The sequence below is a fragment of the Hyla sarda genome, chromosome 12 (assembly GCF_029499605.1).
Source record: "Hyla sarda isolate aHylSar1 chromosome 12, aHylSar1.hap1, whole genome shotgun sequence".
Taxonomy (NCBI): domain Eukaryota; kingdom Metazoa; phylum Chordata; class Amphibia; order Anura; family Hylidae; genus Hyla; species Hyla sarda.
Genome location: NC_079200.1, coordinates 11924750 through 11944265, shown reverse-complemented (window position 1 = coordinate 11944265; position 19516 = coordinate 11924750). Strand labels below are relative to the sequence as shown.

The 19516-nt window shown below is 44.8% G+C and overlaps 2 protein-coding genes across 4 annotated transcripts in view; both read left to right on the top strand.

Annotated features, from left to right (window-relative positions):
• The first annotated feature begins 399 nt into the window (after positions 1-399).
• On the top strand, positions 400-10449 carry RPL27 (ribosomal protein L27). The gene is made up of 5 exons (XM_056548135.1): positions 400-462; positions 3460-3542; positions 4891-5060; positions 6827-6937; positions 10359-10449. Exons 2-5 carry the CDS (start codon positions 3462-3464, stop codon positions 10405-10407), a joined length of 411 nt encoding a protein of 136 aa, XP_056404110.1. The 5' UTR covers positions 400-462; positions 3460-3461; the 3' UTR covers positions 10408-10449.
• A 7888-nt stretch (positions 10450-18337) lies between these two features.
• Positions 18338-19516, top strand: part of LOC130296515 (uncharacterized) — a 207867-nt gene continuing 206688 nt past the window's right edge. For 2 of the 3 annotated variants that reach the window (XM_056548119.1, XM_056548117.1), the window contains exon 1: positions 18338-18530. The gene's annotated coding sequence lies outside the window, so the exon portion shown is untranslated. The remainder of the gene's footprint in view (positions 18531-19516) is intronic. The other variant, XM_056548120.1, reaches the window with a different exon arrangement.

Genomic DNA, 19516 nt, shown 5'->3' with positions numbered 1-19516 from the left:
GTAGTCTTGCAACAGCAGGAGGCACACAGGTTGGGAAACACTGTCTTTAGGGGGTTAAAATATCTATGGAAATCCTCTTTCACAGTGATCACTAACAACAAGTCCCAGCATGCCCGGACAGCCATCCAATGATATTCATCAAAACCTGTGTAGAGAAAAAAAGTGAAGCGGTTGCCCATAACAACCAGTCAGATCGTTTCTATGATTTTTCAGAGGCCCTTGTAAAATAATTTAGAAGCAATTTGATTGGTTGCTATGGGCAACCAGTCAACTTTTACTTCCCGGAAAGCAGTTCCAGTTCAAGGTCCTCCAGCACCATAGAGAAACCGCCCCCCACCTTTCCCGCAGGACAGAGCGTCTAGCCACGCCGGGCGGAAATACGTCACCACGGCCGCGGCGTGAAAGGTGAGCGGCGCAGGAATTACTTCCTTTCTTTTCAGGGCGGCCATTGAGCTGGAGCGAGTGAGTAGCCGGGGCTCCGTGTGTCATCCTCTTCCATCCCCCGTGTCCCCTCGGTTTACCGTGCTGTGGGCCCCGGGTTCTGACAGGGCGGGACTCGCTTTATGTTACCGGGCGGATATTTTTGGTTTCTGGTAGTCGTTGTGTGTGTTATCGGGCCCGTCTGTGTCGGTAACTGTCATGGCTTCCCCGGGGTGATGTCTGTGTGAGGGGCAACAAGCTGGTCACGTGGGCTGTATGATCTTCCTGCAGAACCGCAACTCCCAGCATGTTGGCTGCCTAGGGCTTGCTGGGAGTTGTAGTTTTGCACCAGTACCCCCTCACGCATCAGCTTGTTGTCCCCTCTCCTGGGGAGAGTATATTTGGGAGATACTGTAAGGTGAGGGGTGATAAGGTTTAAAATGTCAGATTGTTTATTGGTGGAGCTGTACTCTTTATATTCGGGGTCTGTGGATGCCGTAGTATGGAGGGAATGGATGAGAATAAGTGTCCATATAGTACATGTAATGGAGGGCGCTGAGTGTCCATATAGTAAAGGTAATGGAGGGCGCTGAGTGTCCATATAGTATATGTAATGGAGGGCGCTGAGTGTCCATATAGTAAAGGTAATGGAGGGCGCTGAGTGTCCATATAGTACAGGTAATGGAGGGCGCTGAGTGTCCGTATAGTACAGGGAATGGAGGGCGCTGAGTGTCCATATAGTATATGTAATGGAGGGCGCTGAGTGTCCATATAGTATATGTAATGGAGGGCGCTGAGTGTCCATATAGTATATGTAATGGAGGGCGCTGAGTGTCCATATAGTATATGTAATGGAGGGCGCTGAGTGTCCATATAGTACAGGTAATGGAGGGCGCTGAGTGTCCATATAGTATATGTAATGGAGGGTGCTGAGTGTCCATATAGTAAAGGTAATGGAGGGCGCTGAGTGTCCATATAGTACAGGTAATGGAGGGCGCTGAGTGTCCATATAGTATATGTAATGGAGGGCGCTGAGTGTCCATATAGTATATGTAATGGAGGGCGCTGAGTGTCCATATAGTACAGGTAATGGAGGGCGCCGAGTGTCCATATAGTATATGTAATGGAGGGCGCCGAGTGTCCATATAGTATATGTAATGGAGGGCGCTGAGTGTCCATATAGTAAAGGTAATGGAGGGCGCTGAGTGTCCATATAGTATATGTAATGGAGGGCGCCGAGTGTCCATATAGTATATGTAATGGAGGGCGCCGAGTGTCCATATAGTACAGGTAATGGAGGGCGCTGAGTGTCCATATAGTATATGTAATGGAGGGCGCCGAGTGTCCATATAGTATATGTAATGGAGGGCGCTGAGTGTCCATATAGTATATGTAATGGAGGGCGCTGAGTGTCCATATAGTACAGGTAATGGAGGGCGCCGAGTGTCCATATAGTATATGTAATGGAGGGCGCTGAGTGTCCATATAGTATATGTAATGGAGGGCGCTGAGTGTCCATATAGTATATGTAATGGAGGGCGCTGAGTGTCCATATAGTACAGGTAATGGAGGGCGCTGAGTGTCCATATAGTATATGTAATGGAGGGTGCTGAGTGTCCATATAGTAAAGGTAATGGAGGGCGCTGAGTGTCCATATAGTACAGGTAATGGAGGGCGCTGAGTGTCCATATAGTATATGTAATGGAGGGCGCTGAGTGTCCATATAGTATATGTAATGGAGGGCGCTGAGTGTCCATATAGTACAGGTAATGGAGGGCGCCGAGTGTCCATATAGTATATGTAATGGAGGGCGCCGAGTGTCCATATAGTATATGTAATGGAGGGCGCTGAGTGTCCATATAGTAAAGGTAATGGAGGGCGCTGAGTGTCCATATAGTATATGTAATGGAGGGCGCCGAGTGTCCATATAGTATATGTAATGGAGGGCGCCGAGTGTCCATATAGTACAGGTAATGGAGGGCGCCGAGTGTCCATATAGTATATGTAATGGAGGGCGCCGAGTGTCCATATAGTATATGTAATGGAGGGCGCTGAGTGTCCATATAGTATATGTAATGGAGGGCGCTGAGTGTCCATATAGTACAGGTAATGGAGGGCGCCGAGTGTCCATATAGTATATGTAATGGAGGGCGCTGAGTGTCCATATAGTACAGGTAATGGAGGGCGCCGAGTGTCCATATAGTATATGTAATGGAGGGCGCCGAGTGTCCATATAGTACAGGTAATGGAGGGCGCCGAGTGTCCATATAGTACAGGTAATGGAGGGCGCTGAGTGTCCGTATAGTACAGGGAATGGAGGGCGCTGAGTGTCCGTATAGTACAGGGAATGGAGGGCGCTGAGTGTCCGTATAGTACAGGGAATGGAGGGCGCTGAGTGTCCGTATAGTACAGGGAATGGAGGGCGCTGAGTGTCCGTATAGTACAGGGAATGGAGGGCGCTGAGTGTCCGTATAGTACAGGGAATGGAGGGCGCTGAGTGTCCGTATAGTACAGGGAATGGAGGGCGCCGAGTGTCCGTATAGTGCAGGGAATGGAGGGCGCCGAGTGTCCATACAGTATAGGGAAGAGTATGCAGTGTCCATACAGTATAGGGAAGAGTATGCAGTGTCCATACAGTATAGGGAAGGGTGTGCAGTGTGTCCATACAGTATAGGGAAGGGTGTGCAGTGTCTATACAGTACAGGGAAGAGTGTGCAGTGTGTCCATACAGGGATAGGTAAGAGTGTGCACGGAGTGTCCACATAGTATAGGTATATGTAAGTGTGCACTGAGTGTGCACATAGTATAAAGTGCTATGAGTGTCCATACAGTACAGGTGTAGGTTATGGAGCCCTATGTGTGTCCTTATAGTACAGGTAATATGGTAGTTGTGCCAGCAGCTGGATGACCCATGTAGGTGATCTAGCTTTGTATATGGTCCATTATTCACTGCAGAACTCTTCTATATGCTTGGTCGGTTTTCTGAACTAGGTACAATTATGCTTGGTCTTAACTTTATATATTTTTCTTTCTTTTCAGAAATGGGCAAGTTTATGAAACCAGGGAAGGTCGTCCTTGTTCTTGCAGGGCGCTACGCTGGCCGCAAAGCTGTCATTGTAAAGGTATGTTGTATCCCAGTGTGTTCAGAAGGTTGTTGTAAAGCAGTGGTCTCTAAACTGCTGGCCTCCAGATGGTGCAAAACTACAAATCCCAGCATGCCTTGACAGCTGTTGGCTGTCCAGGAATGCTGGGAATTGTAGTTTCGCACCTTCTGGAGGGTCACAGTTTGATTACTGTAGTAGGGCATTTTAGGGGGGGCTTCCGGCTTAACATGATGTCCGATTTGTGCAGAAACTGCCCCCACTGCTGGCACAAGTGATCGGCTGAGCAATGCAGGTTTTTTATTTTTTTGGGAAAAAGTAGAAAAAGTTCCAGTGCAGATGAATGCACTTAAAGGGGTACTCCACTGGAAAAGCTTTTTTTATTTATTTTTTTTTTAAATCACCTGGTGCCAGAAAGTTAAACAGGTTTGTAAATTACTTCTATTAAAATCTTATTTAAAGTCTTAATCCATCCAGTACTTATCAGCTGCTGTATGCTCCACATGTAGATTTTTCTTTGTCTGACCAGTGTTCTCCGCTGACACCCATGTCTATTTTAGGAACTGGCCAGAGTTGGAGCAAATCCCTATAGCAAACCTATCCTTCTCAGGACAGTTTCTAAAATTTAGGTGTCAGCAGAGAGCACTGTGGTCAGACAGAGGAAATTCAAAAAGAAAAGAACTTGGAGCATACACCAATTAAGGTTTTTTAATAGAATTCATTTACAAATCTAACTTTCTGGCACCATTTGATTTAAAAATAAATAAATTGTTTTCCTGGGGAGTACCCCTTTAAACCTGGGCGGAACAAGTGTAACTATGGTACGAATAAGGGTGCAAAGAGCACTCAAAATGCATCGGTTATTCAGTATCCACTTGTTTGTGATGTCCTGCACATTTACAAAATGAAAACTGGAATTTCAAGTGGAATTTATTCACGCTGGACCTGTTTCTACTTTTTCCGATTTTTGTCTGTGAGCCAGGTTCACACAGCTGAAAATGTGGGTTATGTCTGCCCAGAAGACACGGGCGGAAATTCCACACACTAAGAATCCAGCAGGCAGAAATGTGCCGTCTCGTAGAAGCCAATGCATTTCCAAGCTAAATCCGCAAAAAGAATAGACCTGGCTACTTTTGCAGATGCCAGAATCGGGATTTCAATGGGACTCTGCTGCAGTGGAATTCCGCCGTGTGAACAAATCCTCAGTGTGCTTGCCAACACCAGCCTAAGTTGCCAGTTTCTAATTGAGTGAGCCAAAAATGTTTTGCTTTTATTCTTAGCGGAATCCAGACTAATTTATAAAATCAAGTGTCCCTGAAAAACCATTATTTTGTCAATAACAGTACTTTATGGTATTTTCCCTTGGCAGAACATTGATGATGGCACCTCAGACCGTCAGTACAGCCATGCCCTGGTTGCTGGCATTGATCGCTATCCCCGTAAGGTTACTGCCACCATGGGCAAGAAGAGAATTGCCAAGCGGTCCAAGATCAAGTCTTTTGTGAAGGTTTACAACTACAACCACCTCATGCCAACCAGGTGAGTGCTAAGTGTCCTGTGAAATAGTGTCAGCACTCTACAATAGTGGTGGTGCACATGGTGGTGTCAAATCCAATGTATTGTTGTAAAGATCATCCCAGCACTCGCCATGATTGCAATATAGTATTTCTTCATCTCAGGTGTAGCTTTATCACCTGAGAGAAACACTAAATTCATTGCAATTGTCATGGGTGAAGGGCTTGAATCAAAGAACACGCATGGTAGAGATGAGCGAATTTACAGTAAATTCGATTCGTCACAAACTTCTCGGCTCGGCAGTTGATGACTTTTCCTGCATAAATTAGTTCAGCCTTCAGGTGCTCCCGTGGGCTGGAAAAGGTGGATACAGTCCTAGGACTCTTTCCTAGGAATGTATCCACCTTTTCCAGCCCACCGGAGCACCTGAAGGCTGAACTATTTTACGCAGGATAAGTAATCAACTGCCGAGCCGAGAAGTTTGTGACGAATCAAATTTACTGTAAGTTCCCTCATCTCTAACTTGTGGGTTTGTTTGAAGCTGAAGTAAAGTGTGAGATGCTCATAGTTTCATAGAGAAAGTGACTAGTGCTCAAGACTAGAACAGGGTGATTTTTACAACAATACCTTATATGTACAGTCAATAGATACAAGAATGTAGGGAAAATAATGGCTACTACCTAATCCTTGTGTGCTAGGAGTATGAATGTGGAGCTGGAGGTGGTACGTGGTCCAGTCTGGAAAAGATCCACCAGTCCATACATATGTAGTTTAATAGCAAGAGGTAGAAAACGGCACTCACCATCCAAGTGCGCATAAAATCTTCATCTTTATTTCGTTTAAATAAAATATTTCATGCTGGCAAGCTCACTGGGAGAGAGGGCCGGGAAGACGGCTGTCTTCCCGTCCCTCTTTCCCAGCGAGCTTGCCGGCATGAAATCATTTTATTTAAACGAAATAAAGATGAAGATTTTATGCGCACATGGATGGTGAGTGCCATTTTCTACCTCTTGCTATACCTAATATGTATAGTTTGTAATGTTTTACGAATCTTGAAAATTGCTGTTTTCTCTCACCTATTTTTCCTTACACCCAGCTGTATGTGTGATCTCATGATCTGTAGCTTTAATTGATACAATTTTGTATTTATCAGACTCTGATTGATTTTTACAAAAAAATTTTGATCAAAACTACCAATTCTGCTTTTTTTTTTTACCACCCAAGAGGAATGTTTATATTTAAAGAGTTCAGATAATTCTGCATGCCAAGATTCTAAAGTTTTTTTTATGTTTTCATTTTTTTTTTTTATATGGGTAAACCGGGTAATTTAAACTCTATTTTCTTGACACTTTTCGTCCTTTTGGGGGACCTATATGAGTTCTTTAGATTCCTTGAACAGATCTATGCAGATCTATTAAACTGCATTGATCTGTGATCAGCAATCTATTGGAGTCCAAACTGGCTCATCCAATAGAAGATCCCGGGCAGCCATGGAAAGAGGCAAGGCCTCCGGCTGCCAGAACAGCGGTTCACCTTCTTCAGCCAGTGATTACTGCACCATCAATGACGGCTATAACGGCCATCTAGACCCGCTGTCAACTGACAGTGGCATTTAAGTAGTTAATAGCCGGTCACCCAATCTCCACATGCTGATGTTTACTACTGAAATCTGCTTGGAGCCGCCAGATTTGGTGCAGACTTGTCAGGAGTGTATACGTCATTGTTAGGGGTTAAATCACATGCATCTGTTTTATACACAAGTGGCGCTGACATGTCTTTGTTTTTTGCAGATACTCTGTTGACATCCCTCTTGACAAGGCTGTGGTGAACAAGGATGTTTTCAGGGACCCAGCTCTGAAGCGCAAAGCCAGGAGGGAGGCCAAAGTAAAGTTTGAGGAGAGGTTGGTATATCCTTAATGTTGCAGTAAAAAGTGCATGGGCTGTGTGAGCTCGGCAGAGGATCCGGTCAGGCTTTCATTGCTCTTTATAGGCAGAATAGGGTTGAGATCAGACTTGGTATATTTGCTGTGGATTTGTGGTCCAGATTAAGCATCCCAAATCTGCAGAAAAATGCATTACATCTCATGAAAATCCTGTTCACCCCAATGTAATACGGGTAATGTTAAGGCTGCTCAAATTCTGTACTTACAGGCCTTGGGGGTGATGGCATATGTTGGCTTTGACAGCTTTCCTGTAAAGAAAACTGCTAACCTGAGTCACTGCTAACATGCTGTTACCATACTTGCGTGTCTGTGATGGCCAGTGTGAGGTGCAGAATTGTCCCATGCAGTTCTGCATTCGACCCCCCCCCCCCCCATCTGTCCAAGGATTGCTGAAAATACTGCAAAGGGGAAGAAAGAGCAGGGCAAGACGCAACTCTGCACCTCCCTCAGCTCTGTACACACAACCCTCAGCTTTGCTCCCCCTGCGTCTCCATCTCCGTACACACAACCCTCAGCTCTGTCAGAGGTCCTTGTGTAGTTCATGACAGGAGGAGCATGGATATGCACAGTAGTGTTCTCATATATACGCTCTCCTGACATGAACACCACTGTGGAACTCTGCACCTCCCTCAGATCCGTACACGCAACTCTCAGCTCCACTGTCGGCAGTCATTGCACAATGTGTGTATATATGTGTGTGTGTGTATATATGTGTGTGTGTATGTATGTATATGTGTGTGTGTGTGTGTGTGTATGTACCGTATATACTCGAGTATAGGCCGAGTTTTTCAGCACGATTTTTCGTGCTGAAAACACCCCCCCTCGGCTTATACTCGAGTGAACTCCCCCACCCGCAGTGGTCTTCAACCTGCGGACCTCCAGAGGTTTCAAAACTACAACTCCCAGCAAGCCCGGGCAGCCATCGGCTGTCCGGGCTTGCTGGGAGTTGTAGTTTTGAAACCTCCGTAGGTCCGCAGGTTGAAGACCACTGCGGCCTTCAACATCATCCAGCCCCCCTCTCACCCCCTTTAGTTCTGAGTACTCACCTCCGCTCGGCGCTGGTCCGGTCCTGCAGGGCTGTCCGGTGAGGAGGTGGTCCGGTGGGATACTGGTTCCGGGCTGCTATCTTCACCGGGGAGGCCTCTTCTAAGCGCTTCGGGCCCGGCCTCAGAATAGTCACGTTGCCGTGACAACGACGCAGAGGTGCGTTCATTGCCAACGTAATTCTGCGTCATTGTCAAGGCAACGGCTCTATTCCGGGCCGGAAGCGCGGAGAAGAGGCGCCCCCGGTGAAGATAGCAGCCCGGACCACCTCCTCACCGGACCACCTCCTCACCGGACCAGTTTTGAAACCTCTGGAGGTCCGCAGGTTGAAGATCACTGAGGGCGAATGATAAGAGGATGATGAAGGGGGGGGGGGGGTGTGGGGATGATGAAGGGGGGGGGGGGGGGTGTGGGGATGATGAAGGGGGGGGGGTGTGGGATGATAAGGGGATGATGAAGGGGGGATGTGTGGGATGATAAGGGGATGATGAAGGGGGGATGTGCGGGATGATAAGGGGATGATGAAGGGGGGATGTGTGGGATGATAAGGGGATGATGAAGGGGGATGTGTGGGATGATAAGGGGATGATGATGAGGATGTTAATGACGGGTCTGGATGATGACGGGGGGGGGGATGAGGTATTTCCCACCCTAGGCTTATACTCGAGTCAATAACTTTTCCTGGGATTTTGGGTTGAAATTAGGGGGTCTCGGCTTATACTCGGGTCGGCTTATACTAGAGTATATACGGTATGTATGTATGTATGTATGTGTATGTGTGTATATATGTGTATGTGTGTATATATGTGTATATGTATTGTATGTGTGTGTATATGTATATGTGTGTGTGTGTATATGTATATATATATATATATATATATATATATATATATATATATATATATATATATGTATATAATATATTATAACAGAAAAACTGCAGCAGTGACATCACAAAGCTCTGCGTGTACCCTAGGACTGCAGAACTGAGGTGAAAACAGGAGCACTGATCGGACACATAAGTATGGTTGTCATGTGTTACCCACCTGTAGCAGCAGGTTAGTGCGGTGACACTTAGTGAGCAAACGGACAAGGAATCTCACGGGGCAGCGATCAGTGGCAGAACATGTAGAACCCCACTCCACTTTATGGGCTATGCTGAGACATGCCCGGACAGCCTTTTCATGTCTGGACATTAAGACAAGCTGTTCCAAAACTACAACTCCCAGCATGCGCTGACGGTGGTTCATGTATGCTGGAAGTTGTAGTTTGGCAACAGCTGGAGGACCCTGGTTGGGAAACACTGATCTAGAGCATCTCCCCATGTTCAGAGCCAAACCTCAGGCATTTAACCCCTTAAGGACTCAGGGTTTTTCAGTTTTTGAATTTTTCCTTTTTTCCTCCACCTATCAAAAATCATAACTCTATTTTGCACCTAAAATTCCATATTATGGCTTATTTTTTGCGTCACCAATTCTACTTTGCAGTGACACTGGTCATTTTACCAAAAAAAATTCATTGTGCGACAAAATTGAAGAGAAAATGCCATTTTGTAACTCTTGGGGGGCTTCTGTTTCTACACAGTGCAATAACACCTTAGGTCCATACGATTAAAATGATCCCCTACTTATATAGGTTTGATTTTGTCGTACTTCTGAAAAAAATCATAACTAGGGGTGTGAATCGCCAAGAAATTGGCGATACGATTCGAATCGCAATACCAGTGTGGCGATTCGATATATCCCGATGTATCGCGATACTGTCTAGGTGACGATACATCGCGATATATACCGATTCTGTCTAAAAAAAACAACAATGTCTTTTACACTTTTATTAAAACTTTATTTCTATTTTATACCACATTTTTTATTTATTTAGGTTTTTTAATGGGAAAAGGGGGGTGAGATTCTTACTTTTTATTAGGGAAGGGGTTAAATGATAACTTTTTCTTCAATATATATATATATATATTATTATTATTTTTTTTTTTTTTTGCAGTGTTATAGCCCCCCCTAGTGGCTTACACTGTGCACATACCGATCATACCTAAATCAATTGCTGCTATATTTGCTCAGTCACCCTTGACTCCAATGCATTTCTGCCACGGAAATTCCGGTTTTCGCTGTGCAGCAGAATCCCATTGAAAACAATGAAGGCTGCTGCATCCCTATTTATCTGCTGGGAAATTCCATAGTGTGAATGGGCCCTTATACCTACAAATCTCAGTACTGATTGGTGTGATATCGGTTTTAGTGGGAGGACTTTGTAATAACTTTAGTTCTGCTTTACTGCATTGCAATTTATTTAATGTGATTTTTAACTTTTTATCTTGCAGGTACAAGACCGGGAGAAACAAGTGGTTCTTCCAGAAGCTGCGATTCTAAATCACTGTTCATTTTGTCCAACATTAAAGTTTATGAAAAACATCACTGACTTGTGTCATTTATCATAGAATCGAGTGGCGGCAGGTTCTGGGTGTAAAGTGTAGTATTGCTTTTTATGGTACATGTAGTATAGTACTTACAGGAGATGTCATACAAAAAACGTATCCCCTATCGGAGTGCTGGCCCCTGATCACCAGCAAAAACCCAACACCCTATATATAAAAAATATATATAATCTATATAATATATATATCTCTGTATGGGAGAGCTGAAGATAGCCAAACGGCTCTACCATAGAGATGGGGGCATGACATGCTGCTTTGGGGATAGCCTGGACTCCATACAAGAGATCGCAGGGAGCCCCAATGTTCAGACCCCCCACAAGCTAAAACTTAAAGGGCTCCTCCGCTGCTCAGCATTTGAAACAAACTGTTCCGAACGCTAGGCCGGTGCCAGTAGCTCGTGACATCATAGCCATGCCACCTCGTGACATCACGCCCCACCCCCTCAATGCAAGTCTATGGGAGGGGGCGTGACGGCTGTCACGCCCCCTCCCATAGACTTGCATTGAGGGGGCGGGGCATGATGTCACTAATATATAATATAATAAAAAAAAGTTTTTGTATGAGACTTTTTATAGTGCAAGTCCAAATTTGTCATCTCAAACAATCTTCGGCTACAGTGTGGGGAGACACAGGCCACGTTGGGCGGTACAGTGTGACTCTACGGCAGGGTTTCCCAACCAAGGTGCCTCCAGCTATTGCAAAACTAGGGCATGCTGGGAGTTGTAGTTTTGTAGCAGCTGGAGGCACCTTGGTTGGGAAACTTTGCTCTGTGGCCTTGTAGGAGAGACACCTGTTTATTACAATAAGGGCCTTTTAATACCAGATGTGCGGCTGCATGGAACTACAGCTGGGATGACCCCATATAGAGACGGTGGAACTGCAGGGAAAACAATTAATAGAACAATACAGAGAAGAATAATGTAATGTAATACAGATTTAGGCTTTATTCTACATTATTACCACAAGTTCATGTCTTACCGTGAGGTCTCATGACCCAAAAGACATTGATCACAATAGAAACCTGTATGGAAATCCAAAGAACATTTTCCAACTTCAGGTGTAGATAACGGAATGAAATGTAATCACATTAACCCATTGTTGACCCTTAACGTACAATTAAGTCATGGGTCGGGTGAGGGGAATATTGTGCGTGTCCACATCGTAACAAACGCCTGTTGGTAATGACTGTCCTGAGATCGCTTCGATGTCTGTCATTTAAATAAAAGCCGTGGTCAATAGCTATCACAGCATTTAAACATTAAAGGGGTACTCCGGTGGGAAAAAATGTTTTCAAATGAACTGGTGCAACGATTTTCAATAGAAGTAATTTACAAATATAACCCCCCCCCGGTACTTATCAGCTGCTGTATGCTACAGATAAATACTTCAGATAAATTTGTCAAGTTCTTTCCAGTCCGACCACAGCAGGAGAGGTTTGCTATGGGGATTTGCTTCTACTCTGGACAGTTCCTGACATGGACAGAAATGTCAGCAGAGAGCACTGTGGTCAGACTGGAAAGAACTACACAACTTCCTGTGGAGCATACAGCAGCTAAGTAATTAAGGATTAAGATTTTTATATAAAAGCAATTTTACAGATGTGTAACTTTCTGGCACCAGTTGATAAAAAAAAAAAAAAAATTCCACTGGAGTACCCCTTTAAGGATGGGGGTTGGGTTGCTATAGAGGCTGTGGTTGTGAGGGTCTGCAGAGAAATTTGAGTCCTATCGGACTGGGCTGCATGGAGAAGAATTGGAAAGGTTACGTCTACAGTCAGAAAAAGCACATGAAATGATTTTTTTTTTTTTTTTACTGTCGGCCACGTGGATTAAAGGGGTACTCCGGTGGAAAACTTTTTTTTGTATTTTTTTTACTGGTGCCAGAAAGTTAAACAGATTTGTAAATCTAAAAATAAATCTTCCAGTACCTATCAGCTGCTGTATAATAAAGTTCTTTTTCTTTTTGAACTTGTCTGACCACAGTGCTCTCTGCTGACACCTCTGTTCATGTCAGGAACTGGATAGGTTTTTGGCTAGGATAGGTTTTCTATGGGGACTTTTTCCTGCTCTGGATAGTTCCTAAAATGAACAGAGGTGTCAGCAGAGATCACTGTGCTCAGACTGTAAAGAACTACACAACTTCCTGTGGATCATACAGCAGCTAAGTACTGGAAGGATTAAGATTTTTAAATAGAAGTAATTTACAAATCTGTAACTTTTTTGGCATCAGTTGATGATAAAAAAAAATTCCACCAGAGTACCCCTTTAAAACAACATTAATATGTAAGGTTGTGCTTGAAAATGGCTACTCTTTCCATTCGTATTCTAGTGGAGAATGGGTGTTGTAGTCAATATGCTGCTCCAGGCGCAGGGAGAGTTGGGCCCCGTTCTGGAGATTGCTGGGGTCCCAGAGGTTGGACCCCTTGCAACTGGATGCATTTTACAGTAGTGGAGTTCACCTTTGAATGAACATAGGGTGAACTAAGAGGGCACTGTGAACCAGATTGGGGTAACAGCTATACAATATAAAAGAAGGACTATCACCCCCAGTCTAGACACTACAAAAAAACACAATGAAAATGTTGCGTATTTCGAGGTATGCGGGATTGAAGTGGTGACTTTAGTAAATACAGGTCCCGTGTGGAAAGCAAGATCATGGTGGACTACATCACCCTGAGGAAGAAGGGTAGCCTCTTCGAAACACGTCGATGGAAGTGTGTACTGTGCAGACGCCTCTAGACGAGGAGGGTGACATCACCGACCCTAATGCAAATGTGATTGAGCATATTTTCCCAACTAGGGTGCTTTCAGCTGCGGACAAAACTACAACTCCCAGCATGCCCGGACAGCTTTCAGCTGTCCGGGCATGCTGGGAGTTGTAGTTTTGCCACAACTGATGGAACCCTGGTTGGAAAACACTGTACTAGAGAACTGAGACAGCAGCACTGTAATTATATATCCCCACTGCAACCCCCATTCTCCACTTGAGCAGTGGTGGGAAGATAGGGGTGGTAGTACTGGTTGTTTTTTTCCGCTTGTGCTAAAAGGATTTACTTATACTTAGCAAGACAGCATTGTATTACACTACACTCCCCATCCTCCCAAGGTGATACAAGGTGGAGGTTAGTGTTCACACATGGTGTCACATTCGCAAAAAGAAAAACCGCGGTCTTGCTGCTGCACACGACGTTCATTTAGAACGTCGGGTGCAGCGCCGGAGGCTTGTGACGTCATGGCCTCGCCCCGCTCGTTACGTCATGGCCACACCCCCTCAATACAATTCTATGGGAGGGGGTGTGGCCTTGATGTCACGAGTCTCTGCCCTGCATTGCCAGTCATCTGGCACAGAGCGAAGTTCGCTCCGTGCACCGGATGTCTGGGGTGTCGCAGCTGGGATTGCAGGGGTCCCCAGCGGCGGGACCCCCGCTATCAGACATCTTATCCCCTATCCTTTGGATAGGGGATAAGATGTCTAGTGGCGGAGTACCCCTTTTAAGCGCTATTTTTAACGGACTCAAAAAGACACATGGGAGGAGATTTATCAAAACCTGTCCAGAGGAAAAGTTGCCCAGTTGCCCATAGCAACCAATCAGATCACTACTTTCATATTTAACAAGGCCTCTGCAAAATGAAAGCAGCGATCTGATTGGTTGCTATGGACAACTTTTCCTCTGGACAGGTTTTGATAAATCTCCCCCCATGGTCTCTGGCACTTTCCTCCCAAGCAAAGTCGCTATGTGACTATTTGGCCGTCGTTTAGAAATCAATGGGTTCCGCTTTTCCCGTTAACGCTATGTTCACATAGCGTAATATTTGCTAAATGTCCACGGCAGGCGCCAATTCATTAGTGCGCCATAGACGGCAATGCATTTCCGAGCGGATTCCACCACAAGAATTGACATGGCCATTACGGAATCTGAATTTTCGCAGTGGATGTTTCCAGCATGGAAATTCCGCCGTGTACACCCTGCGGCAGAATCCCATTGAAAACAATGCAACGGAATTTCCGAGTTTTTCCACGGGATTCTACTTGGAAATTTTGCAGTGTGAACGAGGACAAACAGTATATGTCGGTGTTTGCGGCGGGATCCCAACGGATATGACTAACGGGGGCACAAATGTAGTATGTACCTACCCTTAGGGATAAGTATAGGATGTTAACAACATCGCATTTTCCACTTGAATACTGATGGGAAGATGGAGGGGGGGGGGGGGGGGAGGTAGTAGCTTTTGATTGTTTTTAGCCTAAGCATGCTGGTAGTTGTAGTTTTACAACAGCTGGAGGCACATTAGTTGGGAAACACTGATTTATTTTTTGAAAGACTCCATTTTGTTGTAGCTTTCCGCTTCACCATTATAGGACCTGTAGTTCCCTTTCTGGGCAGCAGATGTCACTGTGGAACATGAAGCCAGAACACTGGCACCGCCCTGTGACATAACTTGTATCCCAGCCAGAGTAGGGTGTATGCGGGTGAGCGGCTTTGTAGCTCAAGTATGTGTGTGTGTGTGTGTGTGTGTGTGTGTGTATATATATATATATATATATATATATATATATATATATATATATATTTATTTATTGATATTTACTTATATATATATATATATATATATATATCATGTATATATATATATATATATGTATATATATTATTATTATTATTTTTTCTTTCTATTATTGTACAGGGATCCTTCAAGTTACAATGGCCTCAACATACAATGTTTTTTTCTGGACCATTGTAAGTTGAAACCAGACTCAACATACAATGTACAGACAGTCCAGATCGGCAAAACATGTCAATGGCCGGAAGAACTGACCAATCAGGATGGGCAATTTACTGGTAAAACACCTGTATTACTGAAGTGTATGCACTGACTGGTGTCTGGTAGCGCCCCTACAGTACAGGGAGGTATTACATGTTCTGTACTCTTTACCTGTATTACTGAAGCGTATGCACTGACTGGTGTCTGGTAGCGCCCCCTACAGTACAGGGAGGTATTACATGTTCTGTACACTTTACCTGTGCCAGGGTTACCTGCTCCTTTGGACACCAGGTGAGGGCGACTCCATGTTACTTTTTTAGGACATTGCGTGTACTGTACAGCACCCTGAAGAAGCTCCTGTCCTCTACATAGACCAGTGTTTCCCAAGCAGGGTGCCCCCAGCTGTTGCAAAACTACAACTCCCAGCATGCCCCGACAGCCAAAGGCATGCTCGGAGTTGTGGTATTGCAACAGCTGGAGGATCCCTGCTTGGAAAACCCTGACATAGACAGTGATTACAGCTCCCAGCAGATCTTTCTTACTTTTATATGTAAGGACTTGCTTTATCTCTATTAGTTATCTACTTATTTTTCTTTAATTCTCACTTTTTCCTATTTTTGGATGACATTTTGGTGGCTTCCGAACCAATTACCAAGTTTCCATAGAGTTCTGGTCTCAACATACAATGGTCTCAACATACAATGGTCGTCCCAGAACCAATTAATATTGTAACTTGAGGGACCACTGTACTACTATTTTTTTTTTTTTTTTTAAATCTAACTTTAAAAAAAAAAAAATCTGTATGCCCAAAATCATCCTCTTCTGACCCCTATAACTTTTTTAATTGTCCGTATACGCGGCTCTATAAGTGCTCTTTTTTCCCGCCTTGATCTGTAGTTTTTAACAGTACCATTTTGTTTCGATGGGACTTTGTGATGACTTTGTATTTATTTTTTTTCTAACCAAAAAGCAGCAATTCTGGTGTCTGGTATTTTATTTTTTTTTTTTACGTTCACATCGCCCGATCGTTAATGTTATATTTTAATAGTCTAGACAAATATGTTTATTATTATTTTTTTAGATGTTATTTTTAATTAGGGGAGGGGCTTTTATATCATTTTAAAAACATTTATTTTTATTATTCATTTTAGGGTTTTTAGGTCCTGATAAGGGACTATTATAAGCAATCATTGGATTCCATTCACTGTGTGATGTTATGCTGTTGCTTAGCATTGTACAGTGAGATCGGCGCTGACGGGCTATATCATAGGAGTGACGATAAGGCCGCAGTGGGCTGGGTAAGGGGACCTAAGGGAATTGCCGTTTCCTGTTATTACCAGTAAGTACTCGGCTAGTAGCCATCACTATGAAAGGAGTACAGTTCCTACGCTTCCTTCATTGACACTTAAAGAGGTACTACCATTTTTTTTTTTTCAAATCGACTGATGGTAAAAAGTTACGCAGATTTGTAAATTACATCTATATAAAAATCTTAATCCTTCCAGTACTTATCAGCTGCTTTATGCTCCACAGGAAGTTGTGTAGTTCTTTTCTGTCTGACCACAGTGCTCTCTGCTGACACAAACCTCTCCTGCTTGAGACAGTTCCTGACACGGACAGAGGTGTCAGCAGAGAGCACTGTGGTCAGACAGAAAAGAACTACACAACTTCCTGTGGAGCATACAGCAGCTGATAAGTACTGTAAGGATTATGTTTTTTTTTATACAGAAGTAATTTAAAAACCTGTTTAACTGTCTGGCACCAGTTGATATAAAAATATTTGTTTTCCAGCGGAGTACCCCTTTAACGCTCCAAGGTATACAGGTACACCCTGATGCGTTAAGGCCCAATCTGCAAGGGCGTACAGGTACACCCTGTGTCGTGTAGGGGTTAATACATTAGCTAGGAACTCATTGCTCATGGCCAAAGGACCCTCCCAACACCTAGAGACCCTTCAAAGTAGAGCAGCCTTTTTTTTAGGGTAGGGTCGCACGTTGATAACTCGACGTTTCACTACCAGTCACTTTAATGGGGTGTGCGGCAGATTTTCTGCTGCCGAAAATCTGTTGTGGAGAGCCCGCCACGATTCAGATTTGCAGCGGAAACACGCTGCTGTATCGCAGTAAACTTCGCTCTTGTGAATGAGCCCCCTAGGGCAGTGTTTTTTAAGCAGTGTGTCTCCAGCTGTTGTAAACTACAAATCCCAGCATGCCCAGACAGCCAAAGGCTGTCTGGGCATGCTGGGAGTTGTAGTTTTGCAACAGCTGGAGACATAGGGGGAGATTTATCAAAAACTGTGCAGAGGAAGAGTGGTGCAGTTGCCCATGGCAACCAATCAGATCGCTTCTTTCATTTTTAGAGGCCTGTGAAAAATGAAATAAACAATCTGATTGGTTGCTATGGGCAACTGCACCACTCTTCCTCTACACAGGTTTTGATAAATGTCCCCCATACTGTTTGATTGCGAATTCGCAGCTTGTTTCCCGGTGCGAGTTTGGATGGGCGCCGGCTCTTCCCGGCAGATTTTCGCAGCAGATTTTTTGCCACCCATTAAGGTCAACGGGCAGCAAAATCTGCAGGGTACGTTCACACGCGCAAATTTTTTAGCGGGTTTTCCGCTGCGTATTTGAAACTGGGCGGGCTCTTCTCGGCTGTCCGCAGCCGATTTTCCGCGGCGGAATGTACACTGCAGAAAATCCGCTGCAAGCCCCATTGAAGTCAGTAGGGACTGTGGCGGATTTTCCGCAGCGTAAATTCCGCAGCGGAAAATCTGCTGCGGACAGCCGAGAAGAGCCCGCCCACTTTCAAATACGCAGCGGAAAACCCGGAAAAAAATCCGCGCGTGTGAACGTACCCTAAGGGGACGTTAACACATCTGCTGCGTATTTTCTGCTGATGATTTTTCTACCTATTGGGGGAGCTTTATGAAAAGCTGTGCAGAGAAAACGTTGACCAGTTGCCCATAGCAACCAATCAGATTCCTTCTTTCATTTTTAACAAGGCCTCTGCAAAATGAAAGTAGTGATCTGATTGGTTGCTATGGGCAACTGGTCAACTTTTACTTTGCACAGGTTTTGATAAATCTCCCCCCATTGATTCCAATCATTAGGAAAATGCGCAGCAGATCCTGTAGGTATGAACGCGCCTTTAAGTAGGAAACCAAAAGCCAAACCCGGGGGAGGTTACAGGCAGGTTACTAGAAGCAGAGAATTTCCTGCTGCCAGAAATGAAAGTGAAAGACAGAAAAAGTGCAGATGTCACAAACAAGAGGAGAGGGACGAGACGTCTGAGGGAGGTGAGGAAATGTTACTGTTTAATCCCGAATTATAGCTGAATCAGCTGTTGCAAAATTAAGAAGGCTGTCTGGGCATGCTGGGAGTTGTAGTCTTGCAACAGCTGGAGGCACCCTGGTTGGAAACACTGCACTATGATAAGGGTGTTGGTAAAACTAGCGCTCGGTCCAGTGTTTCACTTTTACCAACTAATACTTTCTGGGGGGAGTACGTGATCAATGCCAGGCCACGCCAGGTCTTCTAGCTCAATGGGAGGAGAACGGAAAGGGGCGCCAATATTGCTCCTTCCTCTCACGTCACGCTTCCCTGCACCTGGTCCTTATTGGTGGAGCAGGTGAGCAGCTTTACCATATGCTCTGGTGCCTGCCCCACATATACTGCCGCCCGCCTGTGGCAGGTAGACAAGGTGGGTACACCTGTGCAGAGGAGCCATGGTGTCGGGAAGTGAGAAGTTCAAATTCTTTACTCTGCCGAAAGAATGAACATATAAAAAAATTTCGGCGTATCATATTCATTGCCGTCAATGGTGAGGGTGCATGGTGAAGCAGACATTCTGTGCACAGCATCGCCGCCCGCGCCGAGAATAGAAGCTTGGGTCAGCCTTGTAGAGGAAGAAAATGTAAAACGTTATAGTGGTCAGAATATAGGAAAACAAAAAAATTGCTTGCCCAGGGTCCAATCATCGCGCTCCATTGATTTCTATGGGCGTTCCGAAGAGACCCGAGTCCAGCACCATCAGCGCTCCCATAGAAATGAATGGAGCGCGTGCCATCTAGTGGTAGGCAACACGAGCTCCTCACTGAGCGAGACGGAGATTGCGGGGGGGGGGGGGGGGGTCCTAGCAGTCAGATCCCCCACGATTAGTTACTTATCACCTTTCCTGTAGATAGGGGATAAGTTAATTTTGGCTGCAGTACCCCTTTAAAGGAAATCTGTCCTCATTGTCACCGCACTGTGAATTCAGGTAGAAGACAGACATGGTCGCACA

Coding starts and splice junctions, on each gene's coding strand:
- RPL27 (XM_056548135.1), top strand. CDS start 3,462: ATGGGCAAGTTTATGAAACCAGGGAAGGTCGTCCTTGTTCTTGCAGGG. Junction 3,543..4,890: donor GCAAAGCTGTCATTGTAAAG/GTATGTTGTATC, acceptor TTCCCTTGGCAG/AACATTGATGATGGCACCTC. Junction 5,061..6,826: donor AACCACCTCATGCCAACCAG/GTGAGTGCTAAG, acceptor TGTTTTTTGCAG/ATACTCTGTTGACATCCCTC.